The 18,975-nt window shown below is 44.4% G+C and overlaps 1 protein-coding gene across 12 annotated transcripts in view; it reads left to right on the top strand.

Moving 5' to 3' along the window:
* Nucleotides 1–18,975, top strand: part of Tmem241 (transmembrane protein 241) — a 193,313-nt gene that overhangs the window by 69,753 nt on the left and 104,585 nt on the right. Inside the window, exon 14 of one of the 12 annotated variants that reach the window (XM_040757840.1) lies at nt 16,086–16,177. The exons of 10 other annotated variants lie outside the window; for them this stretch is intronic. In XM_040757840.1, the coding sequence (XP_040613774.1) occupies nt 16,086–16,145 (60 nt within the window). In that variant the 3' untranslated portion in view covers nt 16,146–16,177. Of the gene's footprint in view, nt 1–7,179; nt 8,229–16,085; nt 16,178–18,975 lie in introns of those variants that run through there. One more of the 12 variants, XM_040757841.1, reaches the window with a different exon arrangement.

Genomic DNA, 18,975 nt, shown 5'->3' with positions numbered 1-18,975 from the left:
TATAGCAAAACTGTCCATCAAATATGACAGAGAAATAAAGACATTCCCAAATAAATAAAGACTGAGAGATCTGTTGCTAATGACAATATCAATGATTATATTAAATGTGAATAAACTAAATACTCCTTTTAAAGGGCTGGGGAGATGGCTCAGAGGTTGAGAACACTGGCTGCTCTTTCAAAGGAGATGGGTTTGGTTCCCAGTGTCCACATGGTGGCTCACGGCCACCTGCAAGTGTAGTTCCAGGGACTCCAACACCCTTTGTGAGCACCAGGAATGAATGCAGTGCTTATATATACTTATCGGCAAAACACTCAAACACAGCGTCTTTTTAAAAATACTCCATCGAAAGACAGAGGTTGTTAGATTATACTTTATTTATTTATTTTGTTTTTTCAAAATGGTTTCTCTGTGGCTTTAGAGCTTGTCCTGGAACTCCTCTGTAGAGCGGACTGGCCTTGAACTCACAGAGATCTGCTTGTCTCTGTCTCCTGAGAGCTGGGACTAAAGGCATGCGCCACCACCACCTGGTTAGATTGTAATTTTAAAAGGGAAGACTGAACTGCATAGCTTCCAGGAGAGACCTTGGATCAGGGATACACATAGGCTGGCTTTGAGGATGAGCAGACCCAGAGCCCTCATAAGCTGCGGGACACATGTACGCAGGCACTTTGAAAACGGCTCAGTACTTCAGGAAAGGCAAACTGACAATCTTGCTGCACCTCTGTGCCCAGAAAACCTCAAGAGGAATGAAAATACACACCCACCAAGACCCTGCACACGGCGTTTATACATGCAAATCGTGTAGATATGAGTCTCTTCACGGATGGATGTGGTAGAATACTACTGAACGACAACAGGAAATGAGCTGTTAGTGTATGCTATAATGCAGATGATCCTTAGAAGCCTTCTGCAAAGTGGAAAACCTAGTCACAAAGTAATGCATATATTATCCCATCTGTGTGAAATGTCCAGAAAAGGTAACTTTAGACAGACAGAACTAATGGTTTTCATGGGGCAGACATTTATCACCTATAGATTTAAAGAAGTTGTGGTTTTATGGCAGGGTGGTGGTGATGCACACCTTTAATCCCAGCACTCAGGAGGCAGAGACAGGTGGATCTCTATGAGTTCAAGGCCAGCCTGGTCTACAGAGAAAGTTCCAGGACAGCCTCCAAAGCTACAAGAAACCCTGTCTCGAGGAAAAAAAAAGTTGTGGTTTTGTGGACTGGAAATGAGCTAAAGCTAGATTGTATGATAATTGCAGAATCGCTCAGTAACTTAACTGAATTTATTAAAAATCATCACATTGGGGCTGGAGAGATGGCTTGGTGGTTAAGAGAACTGGCTGCACTTCCCGAGGACCCAGGTTCAATTCCCAGCACCCGTACAGCATCTCATACTGTAACTCTAATTCCAGGGAATCTGACACCTTCACACAGACGTACATACAGGCAAAACATCAATGTGCATAAAATAAATAGATAAATCTTTTAAAAACCATTTAAAAATCATTACATTAAAAAAATCTCACCTTACCTTTCAATGGCTGAGTTTCATGACTTGCAAACCATCCCTAAGGGCTGTAAAACCTGCTTTCATTCTGTCCTTTATAATTTGATAGAGTTCTGTGTATGATTTTACCTGTTTGACAACTGGTCACTGAGTGTCTCCTTTGCTTTTTTTTTTTGAAAACTTGAAGAGAAGTTTATAATTTTTTACTTAATCCTGAAGGAGGGGGGTGATTTTTCAGTTGGTTCTTGTGGTTTAGTGCTAATCCTTAAGCACTAAAGGATGGCCCTGTGTGCTAGGGGAGAATTTGGATGGCAGGGAGGTCATCCGAGGGCTGAGATGCCCTCTTCCTGGCTCCAAAATAGTATCCTTTCTTAGCCGTTGTTCAGGGCATTGCCATCATTTGCATGTTCTCTGCTTGCTTTTTTTACACTGTGTGGACAGGCTGGCCTCAGACTCACAGACCAGCCTGCCTCAGCTCTTGAGTGTTGGGATTAAGGGTATCACCACCATGCTTCACTTTGTTATGTTTCTATCATGATTATTATTTTTCTGTCTTGGAATCTGAGAAATACTTTAAGAGCCAGAAAGCATTATAGTGGTTAGCCATCTTTGGAGAAGGAAACGACTCTTCTAAGTAAATTTGAGCGTGTGAAATCTAATACATTGAAAAATCGTGAGCTCTCTTCTGACTGGGGTGCAAAGGATTTAGCTCAGAAAACGTGAGTGGATTCAAGAGAACAGCACTGATATGTGTGTGTGTTTAAAGAGGGTACGAGGTGTGTAAGCAGGGTACAGCTTGAGTTCTCTCTTAGTGGGGTCTCCCAGCAGACTTAAACCCTGTGTGAGAATTCTTCCCAGATTGGGTAATACCTTATCTCATGCTTTTCATTTCAAACTGCTTGGGTTCTCAGAGCCATTGGATAGAAGCACTGAGATTGGAGTGAGTTTATGGCGATGACAAGCCAGGGCAGGTGAGGCATCCCAGACGGTAGCTGCAGCTCTCACTGTCCTTTCAAAGCTGCCTCTGTGCAACACTGGGCTCCTCAGGAGCTAATGCAGTTGTCACTAGCATTCTTGTCCTGAAGACAGCTGCAGGCCATAAAACCAGGTCTGTCCTTTTAATGGCCCTTGGGAAATACTTTTTCTGATAGATCTTTTGATTGAGTTTATGGTTTTTGTTTGCTTGGCTTCTTTTTGTTTCTATTTTGTTACTACTAAGGATTGATCCCAGAGTCTTAAACATACAAAACAAGAGCTCTATCATCTAACTAAACTCTTTTGCTGTTGTTGTTTTTCAAGACAGGGTTTCTCTGTGTAGCCCTGGCTGTCCACAAACTCACAGAGATCTGCCTGCTCTCCTCCCAAGTGCTGGGATTAAAGGCGATTTTTAAAAAAACATTTGTGATTCAGATATCTGCTTGTGTTTGTGCATACATATGTATGTGCCGTGGTGCGCATGTGGGAGCCAGAGGACAACTCGTGGGCATCAGTTCTTCCCTGTCACCGTGTGCTCCCGGATGATGGCCTCATGGCTTTACCCAGCCTTCTGGTTGTTTTTTCTGTTGTTGTTCTGGTGTGTGTGTGTGTGTGTGTGTGTGTGTGTGTGTGTGTGTGTATGTGTGTGTGTGGTTACATTTTGTATGTGCAGACTCAGGGTTCTCTGAGGAACAGAACTGGTAGAATGAACTAATATTTATCTAATTTCAGTAAGGGATTTATTAGAGTGTTTCACAGGATGTGGTCTGAGTAGTCCAACCATGGCTGTCTCCCAACGGAAAGGCCGAGAGTCCAGTAGTCTAGTTGTTCAGTCCACAATCAGATGTCTCTGCAGCCCCTGTCACGCCAGTGCTGGTGTCCCAGGAAAGTCCTAGAGAGCTGCCAGTTTTCAGTCCATGTTGGAATCCCAAAGAGTTAGGTTCCAATATCAGTGAAGGGGATGTGTCAGGATGTATAAACTTGCCAGTGAGAGTGAGGGCAAGCAGACATTAAAGTCTTCCTTCTTCCACGTCCTTTTCTGTGGGCTGCCACCACAGCGTGGTCTATGAATCTTCTGACCTCAAACGACCCTGACTTAGGGTGGGGCTCCTGCCCCCAATAATCCAGTTCAGTTTTAGTCAATTCTCGATGTAGCCCTCCTGTACACCTTCCCAGAGCCATGGAATACCCATCAGCACTAGAGCGAACATCTCTGCAGGGCTGTAACCTCAGTGTGTAGGTGCCTCATTTGGCTTCAAAATCCTTTCTTATTCTAATTTACTACTAGCCCGAAGCAGTTAGCAATCCTGTAAGATTTAAGATATACCCGGGAATATGATATGATACGATATGATGATCTGAAGGCATATAGCTTCTCTTTCATTGGACCCCCTTTTGTACACGAGTCTACCATTACTCAACATTTCTTTAGGGAAGTCTTTGGAGATTGATGGACACAAGGAAGGAAGGAAGAATGAATGGGCTGTATCCAGTGCCTGTCTAAGGCCTGTTATAACTCAGAATAAATAAGGGTGGGTTAGGCAATGATGCCATTCTGGGTAGCAAAGGAGTGACTGGCACTCGCCCTGAAAGTTATGGTTGCCAGGGTAAGGTTCAAGAAAGGAAGAAGAACCTTCCAGAATGAGCAGCAGGAGCAATCAGGCAGGATGAGCTTGTGGGGAGCTGTAAGTTTGATTAGAGGAAGAGCCAGCAGAGGCAAAGGGAAATTAGACAAAAGGTCCAATGACGGTACAAAGGAGCTGCTCCGTAGAGCCCACTGTGGACCTCTGGATGAGCTGATAATGGTAGACAGTGCTCGGGCACGTTAATGTGGAAACAGCTTAGATAGAACTGAGCTTCAAGCATCCAGGCAGGAGGTAATCAAAAGTTCAGTGGCAGGAATATCTGCTGAAAATTTGAAGGAAATTTATCATGTGATTGCTATGGGACATGGCAAAATAAAGACTAGACCATGTGAGAACAGATGGGGGTGGGTGTTGATAGTCATAAAACACCGATAATGATGGATCCAGAAGAGCACGGGTGTCTCCAATGTTTGTAACTGGAGACATGGGGCACCTGTGGCATGACAGACAGAAGTTGTGACAGTGAGGCTGAAGAACACAGGCGAACACTCGGGAGACACTCAAATGCCAGAGAGCACAGTGACAGGACAGAGAAGTAACAGCAAAGGGAGGAACTGCCATGGAGAGCGGGCTGAGAACAGTTAGAGCAAGAGCATTGGCAGCCTTGGAGGGAGCAGGATGCAGGAACGAAGACGGGTCCTACATGCATTGAGGAGGTAGCGGACTGAGCTGCGATCGAGTGGGCGATGGCCAGATCTCATAATGAGACATTTTCTACAAGAAGGACTTGGGTGAGAGAATGAAGAAAGCCAGGTGCTAGAGAATGAGGGGAAGCTGGGGACACTGGTGCCAATAGTTTGTGGAAGGGCTTGGGGGCAGGGCTGTCTTCGAGAAACCAGAAAGCCTGTTACCCCCTGGGCCTTGGCAGAGGTAGTGACAGATGGGAAGGAGGCAGTCAGGGTTTTAGTCTCCATCGTGAGATGTGTGTGGGAGAGGAACTGGAGCTTGGAGGGCTGGGGGAGAGTGCTCACTGCTTGACTCTGGCCACTATTCACCGAACTTCTATGATATGAAATGTTTGTACCCCCTAAAATTTATAGTGTGAAATCCTAATCTCTAAGGCAGTGGTCCTAGGTGCAGCCTTGGACACATGGTAAGATTATGAAGGCAGAATCCTCATGAGTGACATCAGTGACTTTATAAAAGAGGCTCCAGCCAGTCATGGTGGCTCACACCTTTAATCCTTGCACCCAGGAGACAGGCAGGCAGATCTCTGAGTTTGAGGCCAGCCTGGTCTATGTGACCAGTTCCAGGCCATCCAGGGCTACAGAGTGAGATCCTGTCTCAAAATAAAAGGTTCCATGGATCTGTCTTGCCCCATCCACTGTGGGAACACAGAAGGAGGATGCTGTCTCTGAGAAAGCAGCTCTTCCCAGACACGGAATCCACCAGCATGCTAATCTGCACTCCCAGCCTGCAGAAGAGTAAGAAGTACCGTCATGTAAGCTACTCTGTCTCTGGTCATTAGTCACAGCAGCCATGACGGACGAGATACCCACGTTAGTTACTTTTCTCATGGTAAGGCAGGAAGGGTTTATTACGGCTTACAGTTTGGGAGGACACAGGCCATTGTGATGGGGAAGGCATGGCAGCAGGTGGCTCCATGGTCACAGGACTATCAGTGTGCTGATATGGCTAAAGGGAGTCTCATATCTCCATGGAACAGGAAGCAGTTACTGGGGAGGAAGTGGGGCTAGGCTCTAAACCTCAATGCCTGATGGGTAGCCAACTGTTGCTCCACCTCCCAAAACAGTGCTCCATAAACACAGGAGCCTAAGGCAACGTGCCCTGGGACCCTGAGTTCATTCCTCTTCTGTAAAGCAGAATTTAGACTGGAAGTCGTCTAAAGAAGCTCAAAACTGGCAGGACCACAGTGACTCTGATACATGACCGACTTGCTGATGGCCTTTCATCTGATGTAGCCCTGTACAGTGAGCTGCTAGGAACTCTGTTGGTAATTACCATGTCTACTAAACAAAACATTTGCCAGATTTATAAGAACTTACTGGAATATATCACTCCACTGTGGGACTTTCTGTCCCTGTCACTAGGAAGATCTTGCTGTCAGTGTTACAGGTGGCTTATAGGGATCTTGTCCTTAACCCAGATGGTCAGAATTCACCCTAGAAGGCGATTCCATCACATTGCTCTTCGGATAGGATGCTGTTCATACAGAGGGAATATTGTAAAACTGGAAGGCACTAGAATGTGAGATCTTGCTGGTTCACAGATTAAATGAGCTAAGGTATGTGGAAATAGCTGGGGTATGCTTTGCAGCCAGCATTGTGCAGGGTAATATAGAGATCTAAATAAAGACTTTATTTTCACCTAGTTCCAGGTCTGCCACTTTAGGTGTGTGAGTTGGTTTTCTTTTCTGTGAATAAGCACAACACTAATTTCTACCTTAAATGTAGCCTGACATCTCTGGACTGGTGAGTCAGTCCTGGGCAGGTCCTTGGCTCTGTCAAATACTCCCTCAGTCCTCTCACAAAGTTACGAGTGATTTCCTGGCTCTGAGGGAACCATTGTGTTCACTGACTCGTGGTGTGGATTTACTGCCGACCACACTTGTGCTCTGAATGCAGCATCCGCAAGAACAAGGCTCCTCACAGCCCAAACTGGGAGTGCCCAGCAAAAGAGGCCGTTGATGTGCCGTCCACATGCTTTCAACCTATATAAAGAGTCATTGATCCAAAGCAGTCACTGTGCATGTGAAAATGTATGTTTGCTGGTTTCCATGGAGACCACCCAGCTGGCTGCTCTGTGATCACTCACTAGCCTTAATTATATAGTGGCATCGCCTGGGATCCTTCAGAGCTGTCACCATAACAACATCTCCTTGTGGAGTAACGTGACTGCCACCCTGGTCTGTGTTCCCCATGTAGGAGTTTCTAGTAAGAGGTGGGCAAATGCGGCTAATAAGTTGGCTGATTTATCCTGATGAAAAGCTTTGATGTGCACAGGAAGTTTTCTGAGCTCTGACTTCCTGTCTTAGGCTTTCTTGCAGGTGAAGGTCACAGCACAGTTTCTTTCTTTTTTCAAGGTGGCATGCTGACCTATCTCTTGACCTGTTGCCAAGATACGAACTAAAGAGTCTGCACTCTGTCAGTGGACTAGACAAAATTAATTTTTTAAAGTTTTTTCTTTATGTGTATGAGTGATTTGCCTATATGTTTGTGTGTATACCGTATGCATACCTGGTACTCATAGAGACCAGAGGAGGATCCCTTGGAACTGGATTTGCAGATGATAGTGAGCCTCTATGTGGGTGCTAGGAATTGAACCTGGGTCTTCTGTGAGAACAAGTACTCTTAATTGCTGATCTGTCTCTGTAACTCCCAAACTAAAAAAATAATTTGAGGCAAGGCACCTAACGTTGGCCCCTAGACTCTATACACATGCACACATGGGACAACTGCACATCATATATGCACACACACAGAAACAGACAGATACACATACATTGTAAAAAGGAAAATTAAATTCAAAGGCTTCACTTCTAAAAATCACACTGGGGAGAAATTGTATGAATGTGGCAAAGCCTTACGTTCCCATTCAACTCTTATTATTCATACTAGAGAGAAGCTTACAAATGTAAAGGTTGTGGAAAAGCCTTCAGAACAAACCCAGTCCCCTAGCCTCTAGTTCTTGTGTTGCGAACAAAACTCTAAGACAATCTTCCTCCTAGAGTTAGTAAGTACCTGGATATTGTGTTTAGCAACAGGCCACCTCCAAGAGACAGACAAAGCCATAGAAACCACAGAATGCTCCTCCCAGCACCAATCAATGAGAACAGGCTACCTTCAAGTAACAGACAAAGCCATAGAAACCACCAATGCTCCCATCTGTAGCTAACTGATCAAAAATACTAACAAACCAGTTGCCCTGACTCTGGGAAATTCCCCTAATTGTTCCCCTAATATCAACCAATCAGGACCTGACCGATACCTACTGATGTAATTCTGTGATTTTTTTTTTACCTTTGAATTCTGACAATAGACAAGGGACTTCCCTCCCTCTAGAAGCTGCTGTGTCATCCGGCTGAACAGAGACCCTACCAGTAGGATGAAACAATAAAGCCTTGCATTTGCAGTTTGATGAGTCTGTCTCCTTGGTAGTCTCTGGGGGTCTTCGAGACTTGGGCACAGCATACACCACACACAAAAGGCTGAGATAGGGGAATCATAAGAACTTTCTGACATCTAAATAATACGAATTCTTATTTTTTATTAATTTTATGTATTTATTTATGTATGCACATGGGTGTGTGCTTGTGCATGCCTGTGTTGTGAGTAGGGAGGCCAGAGCTGATGATGGGTACCCTGGTCTCTCAGTGAGCCCAGGACTCACTCTTTTATCTACACACATAAGTACTGGGGTTACAGGTGTGCCCTGCTGCAGCCATCTTTTACGTGAGTGCTGGAGACCTGAACTCAGGTCCTCATGCTTGCACAGCAGGTCCTTTATTCACTGAGCTGTCTCCTTAGCCCTTAATTTTTGAGTTTCTACCCAGTATCTTGTGTTTATAGAAAGGCCCCAAGGCTTAGACTTGACTGTTACCTGGCACCTTAAAGGAGATGACAGGTAGTCACACCTTCAGGTTCTGAAGCAGAGTTGTTAGGTCTGGTGTTTGACGTGTGTCTGTGCACACGGGACAGACTGTGTCTGTGCACACGGGACAGACTGTGTCTGTGCACACGGGACAGACTGCAGAGCAGGGAGCTTGGTCTTCTTCCCATGTGCATTCTCTTACTACTGCCAACTCTTTTCTTGTTACCCTCACTCGCCCTCCGCTGTCTGTCAGGTGGCCAGGCTGGTTCTGTCTTTCCTCGCCTCAGGTGTCATCACACGTGAGCTTCTTCTCCCTGTGCCATGTGTTCATGGCTCCTCTCGGTCTCTCAGCTTCTTCAGGCTCCCATCCCCCTCCACACCACACTTATGAGCTTACTTGACCATGGAAGTTCGCACTCCAATACTCCTTCTCTTCTTTACCTTGAGTTTTTACTCATCGTCTTTGTGTGTTCTGGAATGGTCTGATGAAAATAAGTCATGAAATCAAATGAAGCTCCGCTGTAATGTAACTTTTATGTTGAAAGAGTGCACTGAAAAAAAATCTAATTATGGCTGTCTCTTAATTAAATCATTTTTCTTGTTCACTGGCTAAGCCTCCGTGGCAGTGAGAACAATTTTTCATGGAAATTTGAAACCTAGAGGCAGCAGCATAATTTCCTTTACAGTCTCTAGCTCGGCAATAATAACAGCATGTCGATGCCTTTCCATGACATCACCAGTGAGGCGACAGGAACATGAGTGGCATGCCAGGGAAGGGACTCTCAGTGGTGAGGCGTATGGAAACACTCAGCGAGGAGGCCGGTTACCTAGGAATCATTTGTTTATGCACAGATTTTCCAAGAGGATCCTGGGAGGGAAACACTGCTCTGGATTCGAGAAAAAGTCTGCAGCTTCTGTTTCCTTCTGTCAGATTAGCCCAGAAGTGATTGAAGTCAATGGGCGGCTGGCGGTGGGCAAGGTGGCTGTGTGTCTTTTGCGCTGTAAACCCCTCCCCAGGGCTGTTTTTAGTGCCATTCATCACCACGGAGATCTGTGGCAAAAATATGATGGCAATTCTGGGTTTCACAACTTTTGCCCTGAAGGAATTTGCTTCTCATTTACTAAGGCAGACACTTAATTTTGTAAATGTCCTGACTGTGAGGTTTTTCTGGGTGTGCCTCATATCCTAGATAACTTAAAATAACTGGAGTGGTCTCTTATTTTGACACGTTTGCAAACTTCCCATTTCAGCACTGGGGATGGGGGGGGGGTGATTAATCGGCAAAGAGAACCAAATAAACAAGTTTCCAGGGCGCAGGGTAGAAATGAGCTGATTAAGCAATCCCGAACCAGTCTGGTGAAAATGGGGTCAGGAGCCATTGTTTAAGCCCTTTGCACAATTTCCTGGCCTTCCCCTCTGAAAAGGAGCAAAATTATGTGACGTTTTCCACTGTGCTGGGTTTCTTTCTCAGCGCTTGCAGTCTTTGGTCTCCGAGATTCACTCATCTGTTGTTAACTGTGTTCCACTCTTAGCCCCAAGCAGGAGCGTTTGTCATCTTTGAAGGGGCTCTCATGTTGGGCCTTGTTCTCCCCCTCAGAAGTCTCTTTGTATCTTTTATAAATATAAAACCTTTCATATGATAATTATTTATTTGTGTATGTGCAAAGGTACATGTCATGGTTCTCTGTGAAGATGAGGGGATAGCCCACAGGAGTTAGTTCTCTGCCTTCCCCACATTGGCCCCAGGAATTGAACTCAGTTCCTCTGGTTGGTTGGCAAGCATCTGTATCCACTGAGACATCTCGCTGGCCTGCCCTCCTTAGACATCTTACTTCATCTACATCCGCCTTGTTCTTCCAGATAGCCAATCATTTGCGCCATTTCCTGTGCCATTTTGAGGCCCCCCTTTCTTCTTTGCACCTTTAAAATGTCAGGATTCGAGAGAAAAGGTTTTGGCAGTAGTTTCGTCTCATCTCTCACAGATGTCCATGTTGCCTCTCTGTTTTGTTATTCTGAGAAAGCTAGTGCACTCTAGAAGGCACAAGAGGAGCTTGCCCCATAGAAGCAAAAAAGTGTTATCTTGGATCCCTGTGGTGCCCAGCCCATCTGTTACTGGTAGTAACAGTAGACATTTCCTCTAGTGGAGTGTCCCTGCCCTGGTGTGTGAGCCAGATGCTGTGTGATCCTTCCTGAAACTTCCATGACATTGTTTGTGGTCACATATGTTCTTACCCCCTTGACTTGAGTTGTTCAGCTAGTGTCTCTTCTCCTAAACAGTTAGGACTCGAAGCTGCCTTCAGTGCCCCCTTCTGCTTTGTGATCTGTTTTGCTGAGACAGGCTATGGTGGTGTGAATAGAAATGACCCCCATAGCCTCATATATTTAAATGCTTCGTCGTTAGGGAATGGTGCTGCTTGACCAGGACTAGGAAGTGTGGCCTTGTTAGAGGAAGTGTGTCACAGGGGATAGGCTTTGAGTTTTCAAATGCTCAAGCCAGGCCCAGTGTCTCTCTCCCTGCCTGATGTCTGTGCATGTGGATGTAGAACTCTCAGCTACTCTCCAGTGCCATGCCTCTTTGCATGCCAACATGCTGATAATGGACTAAACCTCTAAACTGAAAGCCAGTTCCAATTAAATGCTTTCCTTTATAAGAGCTGCCATGGTCATGGGGGCACTGACTGAGACACAGGCCCTCAGTGTGCAGCTGAAGCTGGCCTGGAACTTGCCCAAGTCCTGATTCTGAGGAGAGCTGCCTTCACCCTGAAGTTTTATTTCTCAAGTAGCTCATTGAGATGTTCTGTTGGCAAGCTCATTCAGCAGATGTGTAGAGTGGTATCTCTGTCAGTGCTCTGTTGCTATGAAAAGACATGATGTCCACACCAAGTCTTATAAAGAAAGCATTTAATTGGGGTGGGGGGTTGCTTACAGTTTAGTCCATTATCATCATAAAGGGGAACACTGAGTCCACAGGCAGACTTGGTGCTAGAGAAGTAGCTCAGAGTTCTACATCCAGATCTGTAGGCAGCAGGCAGAGCGGGACAGCGGGCCTGCCTTAGATGTTTGGAACCTTAAAGCCCACCCCCAGTGACTCACTTTTTCCAACAAGGCCACACTAATCCTTCTCAAGTAGTGTCATTTCCTGAGGACTAAGCATTCAGATATCTGAGCCTGTGGGGGCCATTCTTGTTGGAACCACCACAAGTGGCCTCATATCCAGGCTAGGGTAAGGATGCAGGAGAGAATAGCCCCATAGCCCAGCATTGTAGAAGCAGAGAGACCCATGGACAAACAAACAGCAACAACAGAGAAGATTGCCTAACTTCTGTATGCTTCAGTTTTCTTACCTGCAAAGTAGGGATGATTGTGTATACTTCATGGAAATGTTGCGAGAATTACACAGAAAAGCAGTAGCTGCTTTTGTTATTTGAAGAAAACAAGATTTCACTCCATAACTCATAAGGTTTGAAGTGTGGCTCACACTTTGGACTGTGCTTTGGGACCTTAGGTTTATAGGGAGCTGTCACCTTCTCCTCTCACTATTCTAGTGTCAGAAGAGTTTAAACTACCAGAAATTATCAAAATTATAAACAGTACTGTGCAGTTTTAAAGTACATTAATTTTTTTCAAGTAACTCAGAGACCTAATTTATCACTTTACCTAACATTTAAGAAGGGCTTCATTGTCTCTGCAGACACTTGGATGCGTCCCCAATGGAGAGGCAGCCTTCATGTCTGTTAAGTTGGTGTGAGACAGCAGGGTGCAACACAGAGGGACCACACAGCCACCGGCTGCAGAGGGAAAGACGAGCGTTCTGGGTAGGGTGTGGGACACTGATACTCATCGGCATTTCCATTGTAACCTGGCAGTCTGACTACTGGCCACCTTGTCTCCCGAATGCCGTGGCTGGAGAGTATTTCTAACAAATAGCCCAACTCTAAGGTGAAGACGTGAGCTCAGAATTCCCATGACGTGGCGGAAGTGTGTATGGCTTGGCTTAGCTCCACGGGTGAGGAGCTGGGATGTCAGGCGCACTCTTCAGTCAGGGGCTGAGGTTGGTTCAAGAAACAGCATGCCTGCCATTCTCTCCGGCAGCGGTTTAGATAAACACCGTGTTCCAGAACGGTGCCTCTCACTGGGTGCACCTGCTAGGGCTGGGCTGGGTGCCTCCCGGGGTGACCTCAGGCTTGCTGTGTTGTAGGATTATTTTTCTCCCGCCTCTCAGGCTCTCTTTGCTTTGGAGTTAGGATTGGACACTTTTTACAGCAAGCTTTCAAGCTGACAGCTCTCCTGGTCCCAGCTTGCCAGGTTGTCAGCACTCATCATTATGTGTTGTGGGGTGATGTCTAGGAGAGGTATCCTTCGGCTTTTGTAGGAAAATGGCAAGGGGAACAGACTCCCTGGGGTTATGGGGTATGACCACCCCAGGCAGGCTGGGAAATCAGCTTCTGCTCTGCAGTTTGGATACATCCTGTACTTCGTTGATCCCTGTTACAGAGAGGGGCTGGGGAAGGTTTTCTCTTTAGTGCCCCCCTGTCATGTGAACTATGGTGGCATCTTTGTTGTAGTCCCTAACAAACAGAAATTCCAGGCCCTTCTGCCTTGGGCTATGGGTAAAACGTGAGACTTGTTTTGTTTTTTATTTGATTTTTTTAGCTCCGTAGATTGAAATACCTGAACGAGTACCTGAACCCAAACCAGACTTTACCTCAGGTCCACCTCGCATCTGTGGAATATATATAAGATGAAGGTACAAGGAGCAGTCACAGCCTCCACTCACTGTGCCCTCACTACTGTCTAGGCAATATGACGGACACTTTGACACACGTTTCTTACTGAATTTTAATTGTAGTTGTGTGGTTCAAACCTTGTGCCTCCTTTTGGGGATGGCTTTTATGTGTGGCTTTGGAGCCTATGCTAGCACTCCCTCTGTGGACCAGGCTGGCCTCAAACTCACAGAGATCCTCATACCTCTGCCTCCTGAGTGCTGGGATTAAAGGTGTGCACTACCAACTCCTGACTTGTTTTATTTTTTAAAGACTATCATTTACAATTTTTTTAATTCTTTGACAATTTCATATATTTAATAATGGCCCCCAGATACTCCCTATACTTCCTCCTTACCCCTCATGTCTCTCCATTTTTGTCTAGCTAATAGCCTCCTGAGTCCAGCTGTGCTGCCTGTGAGAATTGGGCTGTTTTGTTGACTTGATCTTGTGATGTTAAATCCCAGCTGCAGGGCGTTCATGGGTGCAGCGGCTGTGTGACTGCCCAAAGACGGCATTTCACAGGCTGCTTCCCACCGTGGCTCTGACACCCTTTCCAGCCCTCTCGTGTGGTGTCCCTGAGCCTCAGGAATGCAGAGTTGGTGTAGATGCTCACTTAGGGCTGAGTGCTCAACAGACAATTCTCAGCACTTTGACTAGTTAGGAATCTCTGCATTAACACCTGAGCTTTGCCAAGAAAAGCTTCTCTGGCCAAGGTGGAAGGCAGCACTAACCTATGGGCATAAGCACAAATGTTTAGAAGGCAGTTTGACAACATGGGGCTTAACAAAACAACTGTAGTAACTTCCTCCCTCGGGCTTGTGACCTTGTAAGCTATGAGCTTTTGACCAGATTTGCAGTGTGAAACCTGAATTCCTTTCTTCGTAACAGACCTCAAATTCAGTGTAGAAGCAGTTGGTTAACACATAGCTTCATGCCACTGTTACACTGTTAGGCAGGGTATTGCAGCTTCACTGCTGAGTAGCACTGTTGGTTCTTTTCTTGCCGAGTGGCCTCCACAGTATCTTCCAGCATTATGGAAGCTAGTCAGTGGGAAGGAAGATGTTAGTGCCAGTTTGTTTCACGTCTCTGTGTTCTTGGCGAGGGGTGGGGGGTGGGGGGCTGGGGGGTTGGGGAGCTAAGAACAAGGGCCATAATCTGTGCTATTGGGAGGCCTCTGGCCAGTAGTTAGCTTACCAGCTGCCTTGTTTCCCCTCCCAGTTCTGTACTTTAAAAACTCATGGCAGGACACTAGTTGACACTGTGGGCATTGGAGAGCCTCCAGTGCCACGTCTTCTCATCAACAATAGAAAGACTAGACCTGTACCGCCATTCCAGTTCCAGCTGAAGTATGCACCTTTTGGATTTCCTAAGTATGTCACATTGTCCCAGAGAGCCTGGGCAGACAGACAGAGGTGGTAGCTCTGGGAACACCATGGTTTACCATGGTTTATAGTGAGCAAACCACAGAGTTAACCCATTGTATTTTAGGGGTAATGATTTATCTCCACAAAACCCTGAAGTGACAATTTATACTTACAAATGTGTGTGACCTTTGACCTGATGCAGTAGCCTCCCTCTTATTTGTGGAGGATACATCTCAAGTCCCCCAGAAGAAGCCTATCTGAAGCCACAGATAGTACCAAACCTCATATACAACATTGTTTCCTGTCCATACATACCTCAGGTAAAATTGAATAGATTAAACTATTATGATTAGATGCAGGAGGTAGCAACAACAATATAACAGAACAATTATAAAAATATACAGTTGCCAGCATTACTATTCTTTTGCTTTGGAGCCATTATTCAGTAAAATAATGGATATTTAAATGTAGGAACAGAAATGCTATGATTGTGGATCTGGTAACTGAGAGCAGGCTAGTAGATGGGTGCGTGGTGTAGGCGTGCTGGGTGGGGAGTGATTCATGTCCCAGGCAGAAGGACCCATCATGCTTCTCAGAACAGTTTACCGTTTAAAACTTAGACATTGTGTAAGTAAAGAAAAAGAAAACGTATGGACACTCTCAGCATAGTGCCAGGAGAAAATCATCAAAGATGTATTACTAAGTAAACAGACAAAGTCAGCCCATATGTGTGCCATCCCAGCCTTCTTTGTGTAAAAATGAAAGAAAGAAGTGTTGACATTGATTTACATGTACAGAAAGAAACCTTAGTAATAAACACAATCAAGTGAGAACTGTGCAGACAGGGAGGGGGATACTCTGCTGTACATATTATTACAGATTTTGTTTGCTTCAAAATCATGATTTATTACCTCCTTAAAATGCAACTGGAAAAATAAAGTGTAGGTTCATTATATCTCTCCAATGTTGAGAAAATGGGTGTGTCTTTATTTGGGCAAAGCTAAAACTTAGGGACAAGGATTTTGAACCAGAAAGACTTGATTGCTTCCTAGAAACCTGTATTTTATAACAGATGGTGGGGAAGCAATGAGGTGGATCTCATTGCGGGTGAGAGGATAGTGTCCCAGCCATGGTGGCCTTCTAAGGTAACGATTGTGACCTCTAAGACCAGTGGGAGAGGGCTGCTCCCAGTAGTCATTTCAGAGTAGTGTATGGATCTGTCTAAGGGCATCGCAAGCACTCCATGAATGGGGGTTCTTCTGTTAAGGAATCATCATGGTCTGAATCAGTGTCACAGAGAGCAAGGACTAGATACTGCACAGCCTGAATGCAGCGGGGGCATCCAGCATTTTGGTGGTAGCAAAACAATAAGGTAATTATTCAGTACATTCTTTGTGTGGGGTGTAAATGAGCATCCTGTTTGGGGGTGAGGTGGGTGTGTGCATGTGCATGTGGAGGTCAAAGGTCAATCTCTGGAGCTGTACTCATAATCATGCAGCAGTTCTTAACCTGTGGGTTGAGAGGTTGCCTAAGACATCCTGCACATCAGATATTTACATTATGATTCATAACAATAGCAAAATTTACAATTGAGAAGTAGCAACAAAAATAATTATGGTTGGGGGTCACCACAACATGAGAAAGGTTTCAAAGGGTCTCATAATTAGGGAGGTTGAGAACCACTGACTTACTTCAACCAGAAGCTCTCTATTTTGGCTCATCGGGCTGGCAGTGAGTCCCAGGGACCCTCTTATCTCCCCCTCCCTAGCAGTAAGGTTACTAGTGAGAACTACCACACTCCCCTTTTTATTTTTTAATCTGGATCCTACTAAGGACTTTCTTGTTGGACTTCCCAAATAATGACTTGGAGACTTACTAATAATTATGCTTAGCCTTTAGCTTAGGTTGTTTTCATAACTTAAATAACCTGCTTCTATTAATCTATGTTCTACCACATGGCTTTTTACCCCTCCGCCATTCTGCATACCTATTATGTCTCATTGGCATCTCTCACATGCCTCAGACCCGTTCCAAGTTCCTCTTTCTGCCCGGAAGTCCCGCCTAGACTCTCCTGCCTAACTATTGGCCATTCAGCTCTTTATTAAACCAATCAGGTGCCTTAGGCAGTCAAGGTAAAACAGTGAGACATCTTTACACAGTTTGCTCAAATATCCCTCAGCATTTCCCCCTTTTTATCTAAATAAAAGGGAAAGGTTTTAGCTCTAATACAGTATAACTATATATAGTAAGAACAATTATCAGGTAAGAATTACATTCACAATGTCCTGTTCATTTGTATTTGGCAAATTTGGAGAAATTACTCTATTATCTCTCCTATGATTATGAATCCAAAGTTTTATACCTAAACTACTTTCTATCATAACTACCAACATAAAAATATCTCTTTAGACCTTAAAACATCTTTTTTTTTTAGATAAACAGCTTAAGCTGTTATGTCTCTCAACCTTACAAACTTTACATCTCTCTCATAAGTTTCTTTTTTGGTAACAAGGAAAATTGTAAAGCTATGTATTCTTCAATTCCATCAGAGACTCAAGAAGGATGTAATATTACCTGAGTAAGCAGGAATTGCAGAGCAAACAACTTTCAAAACTATAAAATTTACACCCCAGGCGTTGGTGGTGCACGCCTTTAATCCCAGCACTCGGGAGGCAGAGGCAGGCAGATCTCTGTGAGTTCGAGACCAGCCTGGTCTACAAGAGCTAGTTCCAGGACAGCCTCCAAAGTCATAGAGAAACCCTGTCTCGAAAAACCACACACAAAAAAAGTTTAAAATTTACAGAGACAGCTGGATACCTGGACAGTCACTCAGGGTTCTTCTACAACATTGGGGCCTCCATTGTTGGCCTACAGACCTAGAATATCTGACAGACTTTCTATGAAGCAGGAATTTTGAAGGACTGTCCTACCTTGTCTTGGCAAAGTTCATCAGTTGTCTTACTTTGTGTCCTGCTTGTCCAGTTTGTACAGCATACCGTCAGCAGTCAATGCAAGGACAGTTTCTTGCTCAGTGGTTAACTTTGCCACATTGAAAGAGAACTCCATGTGGAGGTTCTTCAATACCCATTGTCCTTTCATTTTTGAAGTGGATTGGTGTTGCCAGGAGCAGACATGTCTCACTGTCATGAAAAGCCTTATGTTATTAAAACATCTTAAATGCCATATTCTGTATAGATCTATGAAGTATTTGAAGATCATCCGTCTACCTAAAATAAATGTTTGACCTTGAAAACATATGCAACATGGCTACAAGCTTTATTGTTATAGATGACTAACTACTAACCTGTATTTCTTAATCATCATAAATAGCTTTCATGGACTAGAACTTTATATTACATTTTTAAATGAGCTGTATAGGTACCATACCTTAAACAAGAGTAGAGTAGATATATGTACATATATTCATAACAAAAATAGCCTTAAACTTACATCAATATACAAAAATATCTTAAGAGTGGAAACATATAGAGCATGTATTAACAAGAATAATCTTAACTTTGTATCAATATACAAAAATCCCTTAAACAAGAATAGAAACAAATATACAGTATTGTCTGACAAAAGTAACCTTAGATTTGTATCAATATACTAAAATCCTTATCAGTGTAAAATATTTGAGATTAATAATTGCTTTTTACTTTTAAAATAGATTCAATAATCTACAGTTTTATACTATCAGTCCTATATTCCCCTATTTTCTTTTCAGAAAAAAATCCCTAAATCTAACCTTCTTTGCTTAGTTCGTTTTTATGACCATGACCAGCAACAACTTGTAACAACCCCCCCCCCCCAATGATAATAAACATCTATACTCTACCAAATGATGAAAAACTACCCACCCCACCTCTTGGGAATGTGGGCATCATGTTCTTAAAATTACTTCCTGTTGTCTGGGGGGGTGATGGCATCTTCCGGGGACCCCAAGAAAATTAAGATAATGGTCAATTCCTGGGAAGTAGCTGTTATCCAGTCATGGTATGATGGGAAAATTCAGGGCTTATATGAAATTCTAGCTGGAGTAGTCAGTAAAGCTGGACCATCTCAGCTAGCAGCTTTAAAGTTGTTCTGTTTGAGGACACTGTAACTGAGGCATTCTAAGAGGCTGGGTCACCTCTGCTACGTGTCTCCATTGGTGT

Source organism: Mesocricetus auratus, unplaced genomic scaffold (assembly GCF_017639785.1).
Source record: "Mesocricetus auratus isolate SY011 unplaced genomic scaffold, BCM_Maur_2.0 Super-Scaffold_100015, whole genome shotgun sequence".
Classification (NCBI taxonomy): domain Eukaryota; kingdom Metazoa; phylum Chordata; class Mammalia; order Rodentia; family Cricetidae; genus Mesocricetus; species Mesocricetus auratus.
Note: the sequence above shows the minus strand (reverse complement) of the source record. Positions and strands in the feature narration are given on the sequence as shown.